Raw genomic sequence first — 20,448 nt, 5'->3', positions numbered from 1 at the left:
GAGGGCAGTGTGGGTTTATCTGGAGGGTCGCTGGAGGGTGTCTCCGGGGTCGCAGATATCCCACCCCCAGGGAGGGCAGTGTGGGTTTTTCTGTAGGGTCGCTGGAGGGTGTCTCCGGGGTCGCAGCTATCCCACCCCCAGGGAGGGCAGTGTGGGTTTTTCTGTAGGGTCGCTGGAGGGTGTCTCCGGGGTCGCAGCTATCCCACCCCCAAGGAGGGCAGTGTGGGTTTATCTGGAGGGTCGCTGGAGGGTGTCTAGGGGGTCGCAGATATCCCACCCCCAGGGAGGGCAGTGTGGGTTTATCTGTAGGGTCGCTGGAGGGTGTCTAGGGGGTCGCAGATATCCCACCCCCAGGGAGGGCAGTGTGGGTTTTTCTGTAGGGTCGCTGGAGGGTGTCTCCGGGGTCGCAGATATCCCACCCCCAGGGAGGGCAGTGTGGGTTTATCTGGAGGGTCGCTGGAGGGTGTCTCCGGGGTCGCAGATATCCCACCCCCAGGGAGGGCAGTGTGGGTTTATCTGGAGGGTCGCTGGAGGGTGTCTCCGGGGTCGCAGATATCCCACCCCCAGGGAGGGCAGTGTGGGTTTATCTGGAGGGTCGCTGGAGGGTGTCTCCGGGGTCGCAGATATCCCACCCCCAGGGAGGGCAGTGTGGGTTTATCTGGAGGGTCGCTGGAGGGTGTCTAGGGGGTCGCAGATATCCCACCCCCAGGGAGGGCAGTGTGGGTTTATCTGGAGGGTCGCTGGAGGGTGTCTCCGGGGTCGCAGATATCCCACCCCCAGGGAGGGCAGTGTGGGTTTATCTGGAGGGTCGCTGGAGGGTGTCTAGGGGGTCGCAGATATCCCACCCCCAGGGAGGGCAGTGTGGGTTTTTCTGTAGGGTCGCTGGAGGGTGTCTAGGGGGTCGCAGATATCCCACCCCCAGGGAGGGCAGTGTGGGTTTATCTGGAGGGTCGCTGGAGGGTGTCTCCGGGGTCGCAGATATCCCACCCCCAGGGAGGGCAGTGTGGGTTTATCTGGAGGGTCGCTGGAGGGTGTCTAGGGGGTCGCAGATATCCCACCCCCAGGGAGGGCAGTGTGGGTTTATCTGGAGGGTCGCTGGAGGGTGTCTCCGGGGTCGCAGATATCCCACCCCCAGGGAGGGCAGTGTGGGTTTATCTGGAGGGTCGCTGGAGGGTGTCTAGGGGGTCGCAGATATCCCACCCCCAGGGAGGGCAGTGTGGGTTTTTCTGTAGGGTCGCTGGAGGGTGTCTAGGGGGTCGCAGATATCCCACCCCCAGGGAGGGCAGTGTGGGTTTTTCTGGAGGGTCGCTGGAGGGTGTCTAGGGGGTCGCAGATATCCCACCCCCAGGGAGGGCAGTGTGGGTTTATCTGGAGGGTCGCTGGAGGGTGTCTCCGGGGTCGCAGATATCCCACCCCCAGGGAGGGCAGTGTGGGTTTTTCTGTAGGGTCGCTGGAGGGTGTCTCCGGGGTCGCAGCTATCCCACCCCCAAGGAGGGCAGTGTGGGTTTATCTGGAGGGTCGCTGGAGGGTGTCTAGGGGGTCGCAGATATCCCACCCCCAGGGAGGGCAGTGTGGGTTTATCTGTAGGGTCGCTGGAGGGTGTCTAGGGGGTCGCAGATATCCCACCCCCAGGGAGGGCAGTGTGGGTTTTTCTGTAGGGTCGCTGGAGGGTGTCTCCGGGGTCGCAGATATCCCACCCCCAGGGAGGGCAGTGTGGGTTTATCTGGAGGGTCGCTGGAGGGTGTCTCCGGGGTCGCAGATATCCCACCCCCAGGGAGGGCAGTGTGGGTTTATCTGGAGGGTCGCTGGAGGGTGTCTAGGGGGTCGCAGATATCCCACCCCCAGGGAGGGCAGTGTGGGTTTATCTGGAGGGTCGCTGGAGGGTGTCTCCGGGGTCGCAGATATCCCACCCCCAGGGAGGGCAGTGTGGGTTTATCTGGAGGGTCGCTGGAGGGTGTCTAGGGGGTCGCAGATATCCCACCCCCAGGGAGGGCAGTGTGGGTTTATCTGGAGGGTCGCTGGAGGGTGTCTCCGGGGTCGCAGATATCCCACCCCCAGGGAGGGCAGTGTGGGTTTATCTGGAGGGTCGCTGGAGGGTGTCTAGGGGGTCGCAGATATCCCACCCCCAGGGAGGGCAGTGTGGGTTTTTCTGTAGGGTCGCTGGAGGGTGTCTAGGGGGTCGCAGATATCCCACCCCCAGGGAGGGCAGTGTGGGTTTATCTGGAGGGTCGCTGGAGGGTGTCTAGGGGGTCGCAGCTATCCCACCCCCAGGGAGGGCAGTGTGGGTTTATCTGGAGGGTCGCTGGAGGGTGTCTCCGGGGTCGCAGATATCCCACCCCCAGGGAGGGCAGTGTGGGTTTATCTGGAGGGTCGCTGGAGGGTGTCTCCGGGGTCGCAGATATCCCACCCCCAGGGAGGGCAGTGTGGGTTTATCTGGAGGGTCGCTGGAGGGTGTCTCCGGGGTCGCAGATATCCCACCCCCAGGGAGGGCAGTGTGGGTTTATCTGGAGGGTCGCTGGAGGGTGTCTCCGGGGTCGCAGATATCCCACCCCCAGGGAGGGCAGTGTGGGTTTATCTGGAGGGTCGCTGGAGGGTGTCTAGGGGGTCGCAGATATCCCACCCCCAGGGAGGGCAGTGTGGGTTTTTCTGTAGGGTCGCTGGAGGGTGTCTAGGGGGTCGCAGATATCCCACCCCCAGGGAGGGCAGTGTGGGTTTTTCTGGAGGGTCGCTGGAGGGTGTCTAGGGGGTCGCAGATATCCCACCCCCAGGGAGGGCAGTGTGGGTTTATCTGGAGGGTCGCTGGAGGGTGTCTCCGGGGTCGCAGATATCCCACCCCCAGGGAGGGCAGTGTGGGTTTTTCTGTAGGGTCGCTGGAGGGTGTCTCCGGGGTCGCAGATATCCCACCCCCAGGGAGGGCAGTGTGGGTTTTTCTGTAGGGTCGCTGGAGGGTGTCTCCGGGGTCGCAGCTATCCCACCCCCAAGGAGGGCAGTGTGGGTTTATCTGGAGGGTCGCTGGAGGGTGTCTAGGGGGTCGCAGATATCCCACCCCCAGGGAGGGCAGTGTGGGTTTATCTGTAGGGTCGCTGGAGGGTGTCTAGGGGGTCGCAGATATCCCACCCCCAGGGAGGGCAGTGTGGGTTTTTCTGTAGGGTCGCTGGAGGGTGTCTCCGGGGTCGCAGATATCCCACCCCCAGGGAGGGCAGTGTGGGTTTATCTGGAGGGTCGCTGGAGGGTGTCTCCGGGGTCGCAGATATCCCACCCCCAGGGAGGGCAGTGTGGGTTTATCTGGAGGGTCGCTGGAGGGTGTCTCCGGGGTCGCAGATATCCCACCCCCAGGGAGGGCAGTGTGGGTTTTTCTGTAGGGTCGCTGGAGGGTGTCTCCGGGGTCGCAGATATCCCACCCCCAGGGAGGGCAGTGTGGGTTTATCTGGAGGGTCGCTGGAGGGTGTCTCCGGGGTCGCAGATATCCCACCCCCAGGGAGGGCAGTGTGGGTTTATCTGGAGGGTCGCTGGAGGGTGTCTCCGGGGTCGCAGATATCCCACCCCCAGGGAGGGCAGTGTGGGTTTTTCTGTAGGGTCGCTGGAGGGTGTCTAGGGGGTCGCAGATATCCCACCCCCAGGGAGGGCAGTGTGGGTTTATCTGGAGGGTCGCTGGAGGGTGTCTCCGGGGTCGCAGATATCCCACCCCCAGGGAGGGCAGTGTGGGTTTATCTGGAGGGTCGCTGGAGGGTGTCTAGGGGGTCGCAGATATCCCACCCCCAGGGAGGGCAGTGTGGGTTTATCTGGAGGGTCGCTGGAGGGTGTCTCCGGGGTCTCACCCAGCGCGGCAGTCCGGTCCCGCCAGGGTCTGACAGACGCTGCCCCGGGCGCCGCAGGGGAGGCCCGGGCCGGCGGCCGGCGGCGCGGCTCGGCGCGGCGCAGCGGGCGGGGCGGGGAGGCCGCTCTGCCCCGGAAGTCGGCGCGGCTCAGCTGACAGCGGCGGGGCGGAGCGGGGCGGAGCGGGAAGATGGCGCTGCGGACGGGGCCGGGAGCTGGCGGCGCCGGGGCCACGGGAGGGGGCGGAGTAGCGGGGGCGGCCGGAGCCGGCAGCGCCGGGTAGGTGCGGGAGAGGGCGGGGGCCCGGGCAGCGCCGGGGGCTGGGCGGGGGAGTCGGGGTCTCGGCCCGGCGCGGCCTGTGGCAGAGATGGGGGGCGGGGTAGGGCTTGGGAAAGGCTGGGGGTTGATGGGTGGGGAGAGAGTGATGCGGGGGGAGGTGACTGGGGCTGCGGGGGGGGGTCGGGCTGGGTCGGTGAGGGGCTGGGGCTGCGGGGTGGGTCTGGCTGGGGCGGTGAGGGGCTGGGGTTGCGGGGGGGGGGTCGGGCTGGGGCGGTGAGGGGCTGGGGTTGCGGGGGGGGGGTCGGGCTGGGGCGGTGAGGGGCTGGGGTTGCGGGGGGGGGTCGGGCTGGGGCGGTGAGGGGCTGGGGTTGCGGGGGGGGGTCGGGCTGGGGCGGTGAGGGGCTGGGGTTGCGGGGGGGGTCGGGCTGGGGCGGTGAGGGGCTGGGGTTGCGGGGGGGGGTCGGGCTGGGGCGGTGAGGGGCTGGGGCTTGCGGGGGGGGTCTGGCTGGGGCGGTGAGGGGTTAGGGCTGCGGGGGGGGGTCGGACTGGGGCGGTGAGGGGCTGGGGCTGCGGGGGGGGGTCGGACTGGGGCGGTGAGGGGCTGGGGCTGCGGGGGGGGGTCGGACTGGGGCGGTGAGGGGCTGGGGCTGCGGGGGGGGGTCGGACTGGGGCGGTGAGGGGTTGGGGCTTGCGGGGGGGGTCGGGTTGGGGCGGTGAGGGGCTGGGGTTGCGGGGGGGGGGTCGGGCTGGGGCGGTGAGGGGCTGGGGTTGCGGGGGGGGGTCGGGTTGGGGCGGTGAGGGGCTGGGGTTGCGGGGGGGGTCGGGTTGGGGCGGTGAGGGGCTGGGGTTGCGGGGGGGGTCGGGTTGGGGCGGTGAGGGGCTGGGGTTGCGGGGGGGGGTCGGGTTGGGGCGGTGAGGGGCTGGGGTTGCGGGGGGGGTCGGGCTGGGGCGGTGAGGGGCTGGGGTTGCGGGGGGGGTCGGGCTGGGGCGGTGAGGGGCTGGGGCTGCGGGGTGGGTCTGGCTGGGGCGGTGAGGCGCTGTGGTTGCGGGGGGAGGGTCGGGCTGGGGCGGTGAGGGGCTGGGGCTTGCGGGGGGGGTCTGGCTGGGGCGGTGAGGGGTTAGGGCTGCGGGGGGGGGGTCGGACTGGGGCGGTGAGGGGCTGGGGCTGCGGGGGGGGGTCGGACTGGGGCGGTGAGGGGCTGGGGCTTGCGGGGGGGGTCGGGTTGGGGCGGTGAGGGGCTGGGTCTTGCGCGGGGGGGTCTGGCTGGGGCGGTGAGGGGCTGAGGCTTGCGGGGGGGGTCGGGCTGGGGCGGTGAGGGGCTGGGGTTTGCGGGGGGGGTCGGGCTGGGGCGGTGAGGGGCTGGGGCGGTGAGGGGCTGGGGTTGCGGGGGGGGTCGGGCTGGGGCGGTGAGGGGCTGGGGCTGCGGGGGGGGGGGGTCGGGCTGGGGCGATGCGGGGCTGGAGGGACTATTTGGACTGTATGGGAGGAGAGGGGTTTGGCTTGCTGGTTCACTTTGGTTTTTCCTTGTCTAAACACTGTGCCTCCATGCTTTTGGTTATGGGGTAGTAAATGTTGCTTTCAGCAGGAGTGTGATAGTTTGTGCGTGTTGTGATGTGTGTGTGTGGGGGGGGGGGGGGCTGCTGTGACCTGTTTGTGTGGATACTTCTCTCTCTCCCCTATTGATGTGGAGGAGGCTTGCTGCTGTCAGCAGTACATGAGGCAGGGTGGAGTGGTTGTGGTGGGAGAGGGAGATATTGGAAAATGAGAAGTAGTATAGCCTCTGTGTTATGTTTTGAGTGGGATAGGAGGCTAATCTTTGTATTTCTCCTTTCAAACTGGGAATTGATTAGAGATTTCTGTTTAAGTGAAATATTTATAGGGTTTAAGATTATAACATTTTTCTGTGAAAGGACAGAGATGTAGGACTGAGTCAGTCTGCTTTTGATAAGTGAAGTTGTATTAATCAGATATTCCTGGTAAGTAAAATCCTACCTGCTTTGTGTTGGCATCAAAGATCCCATGGTAGTTCTCATGAAAGCAGGCATTTGCCCTGGTGACCTTCACCAAAATCACACACCCATACTTGTGTAGCGTGCTTTCCTCCAGCTGTCTGCCAACTTGCCACATTAGATATGTCTGCATTTCATTAGAGCACCTGGGTGTGTAATTTGTAAGGCACTTTAGAATACTGCAGGATGAGAAGCGCAACAATATATATAAATCTGAAATATAATTATTCTGATCTGCTTAAACATCCATCCTTTCTTTACAGCAGCACTGTCAATTTAGAATTATGCGTTGTAACCACTTCTACTTTTGTAAACACCAACCTTACTAATGAGACCGTAGATTGTGAAAAATGAAAGGATTCCAAAATTCCAATTTACTTGTCACTATGCTTTTTGTAGCTTTATTCAATTGTCTGAGCTTAGGTGATGGAAATCAGTGAAGTCAGTTTCATTATGGCTTATAGTTAGTTTCACTTAGAGGATCTTGGGGCTTCTGAGTTAGACACCTGGTATGAAAAACACATTCGCCTTGTCAGTATTACTGCTTTACAGGCTCTGCACTCATTAGGAATTATGGGTGCAAAAACTCTCAACTATAGACACAGTCTAGGAGTTTGAGTTGGGGAAAGAGTTCATCCTGTAGTTTGTTGCTGTTCTTGAAGCTATCACATGAGGGGTTTTTTTTCCTCTTTATTGTGCTGTTTGAGTGAAGCTGATTGCTGGAGCCCTGTACCTGAAACTAGAGTACCTATTATGAGAAATTTACTGTTGAATGATACGATAATATTAAAGTGATACTCCAAATGGCATTGAGACTATTGTCAAAAATTTTCTGAGGAACTTCTGTAGGATATTATTGCTCTTGAACTTTGTCACAGAAAAATCTTCACTTTCTCTTTTTTAAATGATAATGCTTTTTAACCACACTTCTGTTCCTTATCTCATATACAGCACATAGTGAAATAAGTGTGTTGAATATCTGTATGTTTCTGCATATGTTGCATTTTAGTGCTATATCACCAAAAGTATTACTTATATAAATATATTACTTATATAAATATAGGCGTTTGGGTACAACACTGAGTGCGGTTGAAATATTTACAAATGAATTATATACCATTGTGTAGAGTAATGCTGAATATGAAGCTATTCTGAAAGGGCATGCCTGATAGAAAAGAGCTGTAATATATATTTTATAAAATGGAACCATGGCCTATTATAAAGTATAGATCATGCTCATTGCATTTAGAATTGATTTCCAGATAGTTAATCTCCCCTTTCATCCCAAGACAGTGTAATGCACAAGGCAGACTAATAATTTTAGCGCAGAACTTCTGGAAATGAGTCAGTTCCTCCTTTCACTTTTTTCCTATTGATATAGGATGCCTGTTTGTTCAATAAGTAATTTTCTTGTTAATATAAGAAGTTTTTATAGGGTAAAATATGTGTTGTTTAAGCGTAAATGAACTGAAGTTACTTAGACATTGTTCACATTAATAAACGGTAACTGATATTTTTAAAAAGTATGTATCAATAACTTCTTCCTGTAACTCCCTAGTGATGCAGTGTCTAGGAGTTTTTGTTTTTTTTTACTTGATGTGTATATACATTTTCTCTTCTGTTTATGTGTGTGTATATTTGAATAGCTGTTTAACACTTCTTTGTATACATGTATATAGATACATCTTCCATACAAGAATTCTGATTGCTAAAAAGTAGCTAAACGCATAACTAAATCTTTGACTGAGCAAGGTCAACAGTGAATCCTAACACACATTCAGAATTTAGATTCAGAGAAACCAACTTTTTCATTTTTGTTTAGTTCTTGCAGTTAGCCTCTAATTAGTTAGAGTTTTTACAGATGCTTATAAATAAATCACTACTTAACTCTAGAAAGGGATAAATATTTAATGATCTGGCCTTTATTTGCTTATAACATGTGCTGGTACTGTAGTGTGCTTGTCCAGATTACATTGCATTTCAGTTAAACTAGAACAGAACCTTATTTCTACCACCAGAATCCTCACAAGGATATTTTAAAATAGTTGCGGATACTGTCTTTGATACAAGTCCTACCTTAGAGTGTATAGCTCTAAAATAGCATTAATTATGCTAATTATTAATTTACTACTTGTATTCATCTGTAAATTGGACCCTGGAGTGAATAATTTATACACACGGGAAAGGTGATAGATGTGAAACTGTGTGTTTCTGAACTTCTGTATAAATGTTATGTGAGTATATTGTTGGCAAAAAAGTGCCATCTTAGCAGCTGTGGAAACTAAAAGATCTTGATCTACAGTTGAAGCAAAACTTGGACTGCAATCTGACTGCCCCACATTGTTTTGTCAATGTGCCTTAGCCTTGACCTATAGGGAACCACAGCTAGGAGCAAGAGGGGAGTTCAGTTGTTGGCCTCCCTGCTGTGACTTGAGACAAGGTTGCCAGCTAATGCCTGCTGTGTTTTTTATGATGTCAGTAGCCCTCCACCCAGAACTGGACAAAGGCAACCAAGTTTGTTTCACATAGGTCACTGAACTTTCATCAATTAATAACAGCTTTTGGTCACAGCTGACCTGGGTTGGATTCCACTCAAGCAGTCCAGTCCTAGTGCTTGCTTCTAGATTTGGCAAAACATGCCTATGCAGACCACTCTCCATAGGGTCTGTAGGAGACATTTCTATTAATAGAGAACCCTAAAATTGTGGTGGTGGTGGTGGTAGGGCCAGACTTACTAACTTATCCTTTGTTGGGTACATGTGTATGTTACAGTTTTGTGAATGGAGGAATTAATGTGTGGCCTAATGGTTAGGGCAGAATGAGAAGTTGAGGAACTAAGAGTATCATGAGTTCAAATTTGAAGTTATATTAATTATTATTTGTATTACTGGAGAGCTTAAGAGCCCCAGTTATAAACTAGGGCCCAGAAATAAAGAGTAATACAGATTGGGTTACTGTGTGTTCTCAGTTGTAGCTAATTATGATTGAACTCTACATTACACATAGATGCTGCATAGTAAGAGCACACAGGCACAATAAGGAATCCACCTCTTTTACATTTACAAAAAACAAAAGGTTTCTGAATTCAGTGTAGGTTTTTAAGCATTATGAGCAGATCTTTGCTATGTCATTCCCTCTTCACTTTGTTTCTTTAGTCTGTCACGTGGCCTCTTGACTAATCCACTTGGGCTGAGAGATGTTGAATGTCTGTAAGCTTCTCTCTCTCTCCAGAGTGTTTGATGTAAGAGGTTGGTGGGGCACTGAAGAAAGTTCTTGGTTGGTAAATTATTGCTGACATTTGTCTCAGAGTGAGTTGCAAACAGTATTGCTAAACTAGGTCTCCTTTTTTCTCTCTGGCAAAGCTGATGTTTATTGCTTCAAAGTGGGGACAAGACATTGCTCCTATAATTTCAACTGAATTTTTAACACTGATTTTTATCTTGGTGCACTTGGTCTTTGATATTTGCTGGAATGTGTTTCTCTCCCCTTTGGTGTAATTGTTTCCCTTTAAATGGGAGCAATGGAACGTTAAAGCACAAAGAACAGGAAATGGACACTGCAATGTCTTCTAATTATTCATATTTAACAGGAAAAACCTTTTTTCTTGGATAGTTTTATTTCTCTGTGGAAAACCTGTTATGAAGGAGCTGAGATAAGTATGTTCTGATGCAGCTAGTGATTCTGCAGTTCTAAAAGGCCTTGCCTACATTAGGAAATACCCAACCTTAGCCAATGTTGAAAACAGTTCAGTTGGCAATATAGATGAGTCAAAACCATTTTCAGCACCATTACAGAAAATGAGATATGGTTCTGCTTAGTCTCGCTCTGTATTATAATAATAATGCTGAAAATGGTTTTTTATTGCATTGACACTTCCAGTGAACCTTTCTTTAGCACTATTTCAGGTGGATCCTTGCTGATAATTGTCATCAGCAATTGTTCCGATTTTTAATGGAGAAGGGAAGGTTCTGTGGTTAATTCTGTGGGTCACAGCTTGGGCAAATTTTTTGGACCAAGCAAATGATTTTATTTAGGAACTGAAATATCTATTTGAATAGAATATTGGCAGTAGACTAAATCTTGCGCACTGTGTTCACATTCTACTGGTTCTAGCACAATCATCAAGATTTGCCCATTTATGGACAATGGATTTAGGTCTCTTCGACCTTGGGCTCACTGAGTTACAGGTCTGCATCTCAGTACAAATCTAATGTGCTGAAATGTGAGGATGAAAAAGCATGTTTATTGTATCGTTTTTAATATAAAGTGCTATTTTCCTGTTGCATAACAAGCATGCATAACAAGCTGAGATTCTAATCACCATAGTTGCATGGCAGCAGTTCCTTCACTGTTTCAATCCCTCTTGCTCTTTTCAGTGTATTGACATTGATCATTTAAGGGAGGAGGACCTCAGACTCATAATTTATATTATGGGAGGCAGTATTGTCTAGTGGATGGAGCCGTGGGCTGGGACTCGATAGATCTGGGTTCCATTCCCAGCTCAGCTACTGGGTGACCTGGGGCAAGTCACTTCACTTCTCTGTGCTTCAGTTTTCTCATCCATAAAATGGTGGTAATGATGTGTACCTCCTTTGTAAAATGCTACGTACGTGCTAGGTGGTATTGGTGGTATTATGCCAGTCATGGAAACGGGGTCCTAGTCATGGAAAAGGGCCCCATTAGGCCAAGCGCTGTACACTCATACAAAGAAGGTGGTCCCTGCCCAAAAGAGTTTATAATCCAAGTATAAAATGAGAGACAACAGGTAGATGCAATGAACAGATGGGTGAGGCTTACCCCTATTATCTCCATTTGGTGTGGGGTAAAAAGACAGGACACGCATTTATTTTAAAAAAGTAAAAATTCCTAGAACAGAGATTAAACCCACAATCCAGAGAGATTTAAAAATATTTAAACCACAGTGCACTGTGTAACTTGAAGCATCACAGGTTTTTGCTAAAGCAGTAGCCTGCCCCAAATCCTGTGGGCTCTCCCTAGGGCTGCTCTTGTAGTATTTTTGCACTAGCTATGGGAAGAGCTTTGAACAGAAAGCTCCTGTAACTAGTGGCTTTCACTGAAACGTGAAACTTGATTTTCGTTTTAAAACATTTATAAAATTAACTTTTGTCCTTTAAATGGTTCTTTTCTATAATAATTTCTCCTTAATTTTTGTTGTCTAATAGAATGTGCAGTTCATACATGGACTTTGCACTGCTCTCAGGCTGAGTTTGAGGCTTTTTTGGTCTTTAATGCTAAAGCACAACTCTCCATGCCCACTTGTCTTCGATAAAAGTGACTGCGTGTTTCCTAATATTGCGAGTATGGAAGTAGTTTTTGATGATAGCTCAGTGGTTTGAGCATTGGCCTGCTAAACCCAGGGTTGTGAGTTCAGTCCTTGAGGGGGCCATTTAGGGATCTGGGGCAAAAATTGGGGATTGGTCCTGTTTCAGTCAGGGGGTTGGACTAGATGACCTCCTGAGGTCCCTTCCAACCCTGACCTTCTATGATTCGCTGAAGCACAAATGGTGCAGTTTGGGATGTAGTACTGCAGAAGGAGTCAAAGACCTGGGGTAGCTTTCACATTCTCAGTAGTTCAGTCCTTGAGCAGTTATTTAGATATCAAGTCAGAGGCTCATGCTTTTATTTATTTATTTTCAGCTTCATGTTTCCTGTAGCAGGTGGTATCGGCCCGCCTCAAGGTAAGTATGAACTTCAGATTCTGAACTTTTAGTTGCCCTTTCTTTGTGTAGACGTTAATGTTAAGTAATCAAAGTCAGATGTACAGTAACTTTGCATTTTTTCCTGAAGTTTAGAATTGGGAATATTAAGCTCACCTCTTAGCTATGGTTTTTTACTTCTTCCCTCTTACTCAGTAACATTACTCTGAATCTTATATCTTTATTTACAAAATTTCCCATATAACTAATATTGTATCTCACTGGGAAGGCAGTGTGCTCGGTAGGTTAGACCAGGGGACTGAGAGTCCGAATTTCTAAGTTCTGTTCCTGACTATATCATTGAATTACTGTATGAACTGGGGTAAAGCATTTAACCTCTGTGTACTTCAGTCTACCAGTCTGCATGCCTATATCATGTGGGTGTTGTGAGGCCTAGTAAATATTTGCAAAGCATAGTGAGAACCTTGAACAAGAGGCATGACATAAGTACCAAGTATTATTAAAACTCAAGAAACCTCAACCTTAAATAACTTTTATTCTGATTCCTGAGTCAGTTACTTGTTTAACTAATGGAAAATATGGGGATGGCTGGAGGTCCATCACTAAGTACTGATTGGCTCAGTAATATGCTGCTGTAGCTTCACTGATAATTCCTGAGCCAATTGTATCCTTTCTCAGGCAATTGTACCTCTAATGTTAAAGTATCCATGGCTATACTTATTTCATTGGTAGTGAATATGTTGTAATTAGTCTGTGTCTGCTAAGATAACATTCTAAAATTATTACATCTCTGGTTTAATCCTTTTAGTTTTTCTCAGTGAATTAATACATTTCTGGCTGATTTGTCCAATCTTATTTAAATCCAGCTTTTATTGAAAGATTTTTCATCTGGTTAAACCTTTTATATGGGGTAAACACTCCTGCATGCACACAAGTTGTCCAGTCAACTGAGAGTGTAAAAGCTTAGTTGTGGACAAGATGTACCAGTAATGCCTAGTCAGTCATATAAAGTATGTTATAAGAAATAATCCTTTCAGGAGAATCCTGGAGTGGGCTACCAGGACAAATCAGTTATTTTTTTGGAAACTACAGTTTTAAAATCAAAGAAGGGAAGAAAACCCCAAGTTTCTCTCAAAGAGCAGTTGCGATGGAAGGAGTGCCCTCTGCTTAACTTGTGGAGATGTCCTGGAAGGCTTCTTTTCTTAAAATGCAAGATGCTTCTGTTGCTGCCTGTCTTGTAGTACATTCTATGCACCAAATCACCCTTGAGTAAAGAGTCCTTGTATTAACTTAAGCAGAACTGCCAGTTGCTTCTTCCTTCCCTCTATCGGTTTAATTTGAAAGATGAACGTTAGAACCAACTGGGGACTTAATCAGCGTTTAATGTTCTGGTGTAGGTATGATTCCTATTCAACAGCAAGGGTTTCCAATGGTATCTGTCATGCAATCTAATATGCCAGGCATGATGGGAATGAATTACGGCTCTCAGATGTCTCCGGGACCGATGACCATGCAGGTATGTGAAAGTAACATTTGTTTTCAGTAGATGTGATATGAAATAGATACTTGAATGTATGTGTCAGTGAGGCTGTTGACAGCTGACCCCTGACAGAGGTCCTGGGACCTGCTGCTGAAGTCAGAAGTGTCAAGGGTTCTGCTGCTGCTGGGGTGGAAGGATAGAGGAGAAGGTGAACTCAGAATGAAGAGAGAGGCAGTAGCCCAGAGGCAGGTGTCTTTATTGCATTGCATTTTTTTGGCTTCACAACCTTCTCTCTGAAAGTATTTTATAATTGCCATGACCCTTGTGGGGTTCTGTAAATCTCCTTGTGATCTGGATAATCAGCGTGGGGAGTGGGTGCTCAGCGTGCATTATTCACTGTCGTAGCTAGGAACAATAATGAACCAGGGTATGGGGGAGAGAAAACATTGGTAATGCTTACAATAAAGTGGGTATCGTAGTTTTCTCTTAGATGTCAGAACTTGGACTTCTACTTCTTTGTATCTGTTGCTGCAGTAAACACAGCTAAGAGAGAGGCCCTTCTGCAGGAGGGAAGATGGCACTGAACAGTAATTGAAACAAAACTGTCAGAAGGAGAGGAAGTTTGGAAACCATTCCTTGTGTTCAATATTCCTGATGCTTTTCAGAGTAACAGCTGTCTTAGTCTGTATTCGCAAAAAGAAAAGGAGTACTTGTGGCACCTTAGAGACTAACCAATTTATTTGAGCATAAGCTTTCGTGAGCTGGAAGTGAAGAAGGAAGTGAGCTGTAGCTCACAAAAGCTTATGCTCAAATAAATTGGTTAGTCTCTAAGGTGCCACAAGTACTCCTTTTCTTATTCCTGATACTGCCTTGAGTATGGTTCAGTGTTTAGTGTTAAATAGCTTCTATCATCTACAACTCCAACAGCACATTCTATTTTGTCTTTTTACCTTGTTTCACCCTTTCTCTTTTCCCTTTGCTTTATATTCATAACTATTCACTGTCTACTAAGACAGAATATTATCCAGCATTTGAAATGAGCTCGTTTTCGGGAACATCCTTTGGCCTGTGTTCATTATACTTACTAGGATCACCCGTGTTGTGATTTCAGCTTTGTATCTTTTTTTGTCATTTATATATACTAGTTACCTATAGAATATTGTAAGCATACGTGGTGGTTCACAAATTAATCAAACAGGGCCCCAGGGAACGGATAACATTTTGGATGTTTCTTTAATACTGTAAATGCCCTCCCTTTTGATCAAATCAGTTTTCCAAATTGTTCTTCCTCCTGCAGTTTTTGTGTTGAATTTCTCTCCTTTTTGCATGCTTGAAGTAACTTTCCACCTACATAACTCCTCATAATCTTCACAAGGTTTCTTCCCACACTGTGGGGTGGGGTGGGGGGGAGTGCATTTTATATAGCTAATTGCTGAGAAGTAATATTACAGTATAGTGCACAACATGATGTGAGGAACTTAACATTTGGGGGTGGGGGGTTGATAGTTTTTGAAGAAATATATCTCATTTGTTTATCCTCTAGTGCCCACCACTCTTACTTGTAAATCTCCACTTGTCTAACCATGTAAACGTGAATCTAATAAAGTTGCGATATATAGTAAATTGAATATAACTATATATTTTTGCCCTTATTTGCTTTAATGGATAATGAATTTTACAAAACTGTAGAAGAAAAATATATTTTTCAGGGGATTTGGTTAGAAATAATAAAAGATAAGACATTTACTGCTTTCACTTGCTGATTTTTGAATACAACAGCAATGATAACAGTAGCTTAATTTATGGACGAAAATCTCATCATCTATTGACATTAAAACTATAATGAAATATTGTTACATATCATAGAGTAGTTTCAAGCATAAGCTACCTAATAAACTTAACTAATATAGTTCTTATGTTAAAATAAAATGTAGTTTTGTTCAAGGGAACCTGAAAACAAGTGTTATAGCTGTGACCCAACTGAAAATGGGCTGGCCAAAGATCTGTCCATACAACTAGCAATATCTTGTTAATGTTTGTTAACTTAATCAGTGCATGTATAAATTGATCCTGGAAACATAATAGTTTAGGAATTGGTTATATTGGAATATATGTAAAAGAATCCCATAACATTTGAAGAAATAAATTTTATAAAATCACTAGATTTTATTTCCTAAAGCAGTGAAAATAATAATTTACCCAAGTCAGGGAAATTTTGTTTATGAAATGTATGTGTGTGTACTTACACATGCGTTTCATACAAATGGATCCAAAAGTAATTGACACGCTTTATTGACTATTCAAACTACATGTCTAGGAATTATCTTGTACACCGCTTGTGTGGAATGTGAATTTTTTTTTAACACAGCACAAACGCTGCACGGTAGTTTAGGATAGGAAGGAAAAGAAAATAATACTGAAGTTAAAAGGGAGACTTTGTGGGTCATGACACTTGAGTTAAGATCCCTACTCTTGAGAAAAATTTCATGGATTTTTTTAATTGTGTAGTCAGGATTATGATTTTTTTTGTGCAAAAATCCAGCACCCTCCTAGTACCATCTGGGACAGTGCCACTCAACCTTTCCAGACTACTGTACCCCTTTCAAATAAATCAATTTGAATATAAATATTGTATTCACATTTCAGTATATACTGAATAATAACAAGTCATTGTCTGTATGAAATTTTAGTTCTGACTTTGCTTGTGCTTTTTACATTGCCTGTTGTAAAACTAGGCAAATACCTAGATGAGTTGATGTACCCCCTAGAAGACCTCTGCGTATCCCCAGGGGTATGCAGACCCCTGGTTGAGAACCACTGGTCTAGGAGCATTGGTTCGGTCCTGACTGAGAGGAGGGCTACCTGCTGAATAACCTGTGGGGGTTTTTTTGTTTCAGTGCATAACACCTGGATTGTCTCTGGAGGTCTCGTGTCCAAGTACTGAGCAGACCTGGCCCTGCTTATTTTTATGGCTTCTAACTAGTTCACAACCTGACATAGTACAGATGCTGGATTTTTATATTGCTGTACATAATATAGACTTATTTTATTGTTATAGGGTGGCATGCCCCTTGGGGCTATGCAAGCAACTGGAATGTCTTTTATGGGACAGGCTTCTTTCTTAGGAATGCGCCCAGCAGCTCCACAATACACCCCCGACATGCAGAAACAGTTTGCAGAAGAGCAGCAGTAAGTGATGCTTTAATGCTGCTGGCAAAATCTTATTTGGGGTGGGGGAGCATTCTCCAGCTCATTTTGTGCATTTAAAAACTACCATCCTATCCTAGAAACATTCCTATTGAATTTAGGATTCTAAAATGTTAAGTTAGCTGCAGACCATTCCATTGTCTGTGAAGGCTGTGTATGAGGTTCATGATGGCATATGCTATTTTCTACCAATTTTGAGACTGTGGCAAAGTGTGGTGCCAAAGCATCTATGTGAAAAAGGGAAGGAATGTGAAACCCAAGTTACCAATATTCAGAAGGTTGGCATGGAAGTTGTCATCAAATAACGCTTAATTTTTATGTTTGATATTGTTTCACTTTAGAAAAAGGTTTGAACACCAGCAAAAATTCTTAGAAGAAGAGAGAAAACGACGCCAATTTGAAGAGCAGAAACAAAAGCTGAGACTCCTAAGCAGTGTGAAACCGAAGGTATATCGTAAATAACATTTATTGATTTTCAGATTAAAAAAACCCAAACCTGTAGCTTTCATGTATTAGGGAAGAAATAGATCCTTCTTTCGTACACCTTCCCAGCCGAAGGCCAGATCTGAAGCCTGATGAAGTCCAATGGGAGTCTAGCTATCAGTGAGCTTTGTATCAGGCCTCTTGAAAACATCTGGTATGTTTAACCCTTTGTACATAGCACCTCTCTTGGTGCTATGTAATCAAAACAAGACAAATGTGGTATTGCAAAATGAATCCGTTTCCTTTGTTGTCTTGATAACTTCACCCTTCTGCATCTTCCTGCTGCTCTAAGGACAGACTGTCTTCTCTGCTGCTGTAACATTTGTAACTAGACGGAAATGGTGCTTTTTATAGTAGTGCCTCTTTTCCTGCCACTGTGGTCTGAGTAGGTGAACGTTACAAGACTTTGACCCAGGTCTGAGGAAAGAGAATCCCTTTTTTCTCTCAATGGTAGCTCAAGAAACAATCCATTTGCTTTTGAAAAAGAAAACAACCTAGTTTGGGAACAAAATAGGTTTCTACAATATGTAAAAATGTCGATATGTTCATTAGTTGGAGTCCTTGCTCTCAAGTTGTGGCACAGTTCAAGTGAATACTATTGTATTGATCTCAAGGGCCAAATGAGTTAAGTGTTTATAAACTACTTTCGTGTCCACCATTAAAACAGTGATACGTTGGTTCAGGGGTTTTTTTCTGCAGAGGCTGTGGTTTATTTGGTTCCTTAACAAACACCCAAAAGCATTCATTCTGAAGTTGAAAGTTTATTGATAAACCACAAGAAATTAAAACTGCCATTTATACTGAAGCTGGAATTGAGTGTTTATGCAAAACAAACTTAATTAAAACCTACTAAAGTCTCTTTCCTTTTGGAGGCAAAATATCAGTCATTTGTTTAAGCAACAGCATTTCTTTGATGAAAAGGAAAGAGCTAATTTTACACTTAGTCCTGATGTGTGAAAGGTTTTCACTTATGTTTTTAAGAGACAGACACAAGGTGGAGGAGAGAGAGGACAGAAAAGGTGGGGGAATATGGCTTTTGTTGATGTTTTTGGTACACTGGATAGGTGGTCAGTTACAAGTGGATGCTCTGGCTGGCAGGTCAACTGCTCTACCTGTTGCTTGGGCCCTGGTTTATATTTCAATCAGGGATGTTATCTGAGTCTTTTCCCCTTAGGGTAGGATTGTGGTCATCTCAACTTGCTGTGCTGGTACAGTGCAGTTGATTTCAGGATTTGATGAAAAGCCAAGAGAGTCAGAGAGAGAATAGGAGGAACGAAATGGGTGCAGAATGTAACACAAAGGGAGGGGAGACAGAACAGGATCTTACATGCCTCTGTAGCGCTGAAAATTGTGCATCCCTGTGATGGGCTGAGGACGATATGATTTTCAGGACTCACAAGTGAAAAACGAAAGTTCTTGAACAAGAGCAAGGCCTAATGGCTTCCCTGTCTGGAAGAAAGTCTTTCGATTTGGTCTGCTCCGTTTTGGGGTTATGGAAGATGAGATGAGCTGGGATGTATTGGGGCAGGTGATGAGATTTTTTTCAAAGGCTCTCTTTAAGAACCCAAAAAAAGGGAAAAGGTGTGTGGCATAGCACATCCCTTCATTATTTTGTGCACCAGTGAGGCTTAATATTCACCACACCAATTCTGGTTAATTAATTTCCTGCTCCACATCTTCTGTTTTTACCAAGAATGATTTCCACAATGCTTGAACGATATCAGCAGGCCCTCTTTATTTGGATTAATACAGTTTCTCTCTCTGGGTCTCTTGCACTTGTTCATAACATTCATTATTGAAAACAGCTTGACCTGTTTTCTGGGGTTAATTTCCAAGCAGGCAAAAAGTTATTGTGACATGTTATGAACTTTCACATACTTTTTACATTCACGCTTACAACTGGGTAAATTTTTAAACCCAGAAATCACAACAGTACAAGGATTCTTGTTAAACAGTAAATTTCCAGAACTTAGACATACTAACTCTTTTCATTTCCATCTTAAGACATGTAAATACCAATGAGTGAAAAACCTTTGCTGTTGTCATTGTGTAGCCTATTGAATAAATTCTGTTGTAAGTAAAGGGGTTTCTGTTTATTGAAGCCATCACTGGAAAATGGAGCTTAATTTGTATGATTTTATTTTTAACAAACATTGCTACTTTTTCAGGCAAAACAATTGTAAATGTTGGAAGAAGATTCTGAGTTGTACTGTGACACTTTCAAAGCAACTTTTGTCATGTTTCAGACAGGTGAGAAGAGCAGAGATGATGCTTTGGAAGCTATTAAAGGAAACTTAGATGGGTTTTCAAGAGATGCTAAAATGCACCCCACTCCAGCATCGCATCCAAAAAAACCAGGTATTTTATCTTTAGTTGAAAATAAGTCTGAAATATTATACTGCTTCATGTCCATAAGGACCTTTAATTCATGGAGTTGTTTTGTATTCAGGCAGTCTGAGCTCAACTGGTTATTGCATACGATTCAGTAAACTGAAGCTTTCATTGTAGCTGCAATATGCTTTATAAAATTCATGGGTAAAAGTTGTGATCTAATATTTTGTCAAAGAACTTGTTAAGCTTTCGTTTAAAAATACCAATCTGACAACTTTAGTTTGAATATTAACACTGAGCTGTAGCATCTACCAACTTCCCTCATACGCTGCACTTCTAAATGTTACAATTGAGTTTTTTTCCTTGTCAAATGACTAATTAGTGTTTGTAGAATGCTTTGAAGCTGAAAAGCACTATATACATGCTAAATTGTATCAAAACACTATAAAATTAGGTTTCAGAGTAACAGCTGTGTTAGTCTGTATTCACAAAAAGAAAAGGAGTACTTGTGGCACCTTAGAGACTAACCAATTTATTTGAGCATAAGCTTTCGTGTAGCTCACGAAAGCTTATGCTCAAATAAATTGGTTAGTCTCTAAGGTGCCACAAGTACTCCTTTTCTTTTTACTATAAAATTATTTCACAATACTATAATAGCTTGCTCAGATTCCATTATCTGGACGTGGGTAAATTAAAAACCTTTAATAATCCATTTTCAGAGGAATTATTACATTAGTAGTAGTTGTCATAAAATATTCCCTCTAAAGAGAAAAATATTAGTTGTGGGGAACCTAACTCCTTTGTCCTGCCTGAAATGAAGCCTCAATTAGCTAAGCTTGTCCCCATCACTGTATCACGTCTGTTACTCTGAAACCTGCTATTTGTTGGTGATCTTCAAGTTGCTCACAAGTTCATGCAATAGCTTTTCACTGTCTAGCAAGTTTGACAATTCCCTAGCAGTGTTCCTCTGAACTGTGCTACTAAAATGGTTGAGTAGTGCAAGGAACCCGAGCAGAAATCTGTTCAAATGAGTGGAGATTCCCTTTCTACCTTGGCATCTTCTGAATTTTTGACAAGTGTTCCAGCAACAGATTTCATTTTGACTCCTGTCTAAAAACTGGGCGTTTTTCCTTTGGTCATTTACAGTAGAGATAGATCTGAACT

The 20,448-nt window shown here is 46.4% G+C and overlaps 1 protein-coding gene across 12 annotated transcripts in view; it reads left to right on the top strand.

The window, feature by feature from the left end:
* The first annotated feature begins 3,996 nt into the window (after window positions 1-3,996).
* Window positions 3,997-20,448, top strand: part of SYNRG (synergin gamma) — a 134,108-nt gene continuing 117,656 nt past the window's right edge. For 10 of the 12 annotated variants that reach the window (XM_073315614.1, XM_073315621.1, XM_073315617.1 and 7 more), the window contains exons 1-6: window positions 3,997-4,095; window positions 11,764-11,804; window positions 13,181-13,299; window positions 16,322-16,452; window positions 16,812-16,917; window positions 19,200-19,311. In XM_073315614.1, the coding sequence (XP_073171715.1) occupies window positions 4,007-4,095; window positions 11,764-11,804; window positions 13,181-13,299; window positions 16,322-16,452; window positions 16,812-16,917; window positions 19,200-19,311 (598 nt within the window). In that variant the 5' untranslated portion in view covers window positions 3,997-4,006. Of the gene's footprint in view, window positions 4,096-5,588; window positions 6,073-11,763; window positions 11,805-13,180; window positions 13,300-16,321; window positions 16,453-16,811; window positions 16,918-19,199; window positions 19,312-20,448 lie in introns of those variants that run through there. The other 2 variants (XM_073315612.1, XM_073315619.1) reach the window with 2 other exon arrangements.

Source organism: Lepidochelys kempii, chromosome 17 (genome assembly GCF_965140265.1).
Source record: "Lepidochelys kempii isolate rLepKem1 chromosome 17, rLepKem1.hap2, whole genome shotgun sequence".
NCBI lineage: Eukaryota > Metazoa > Chordata > Testudines > Cheloniidae > Lepidochelys > Lepidochelys kempii.
The sequence above is the reverse complement of the archived record's forward strand: the minus strand, read 5'-3'. Positions and strand labels throughout refer to the sequence as shown.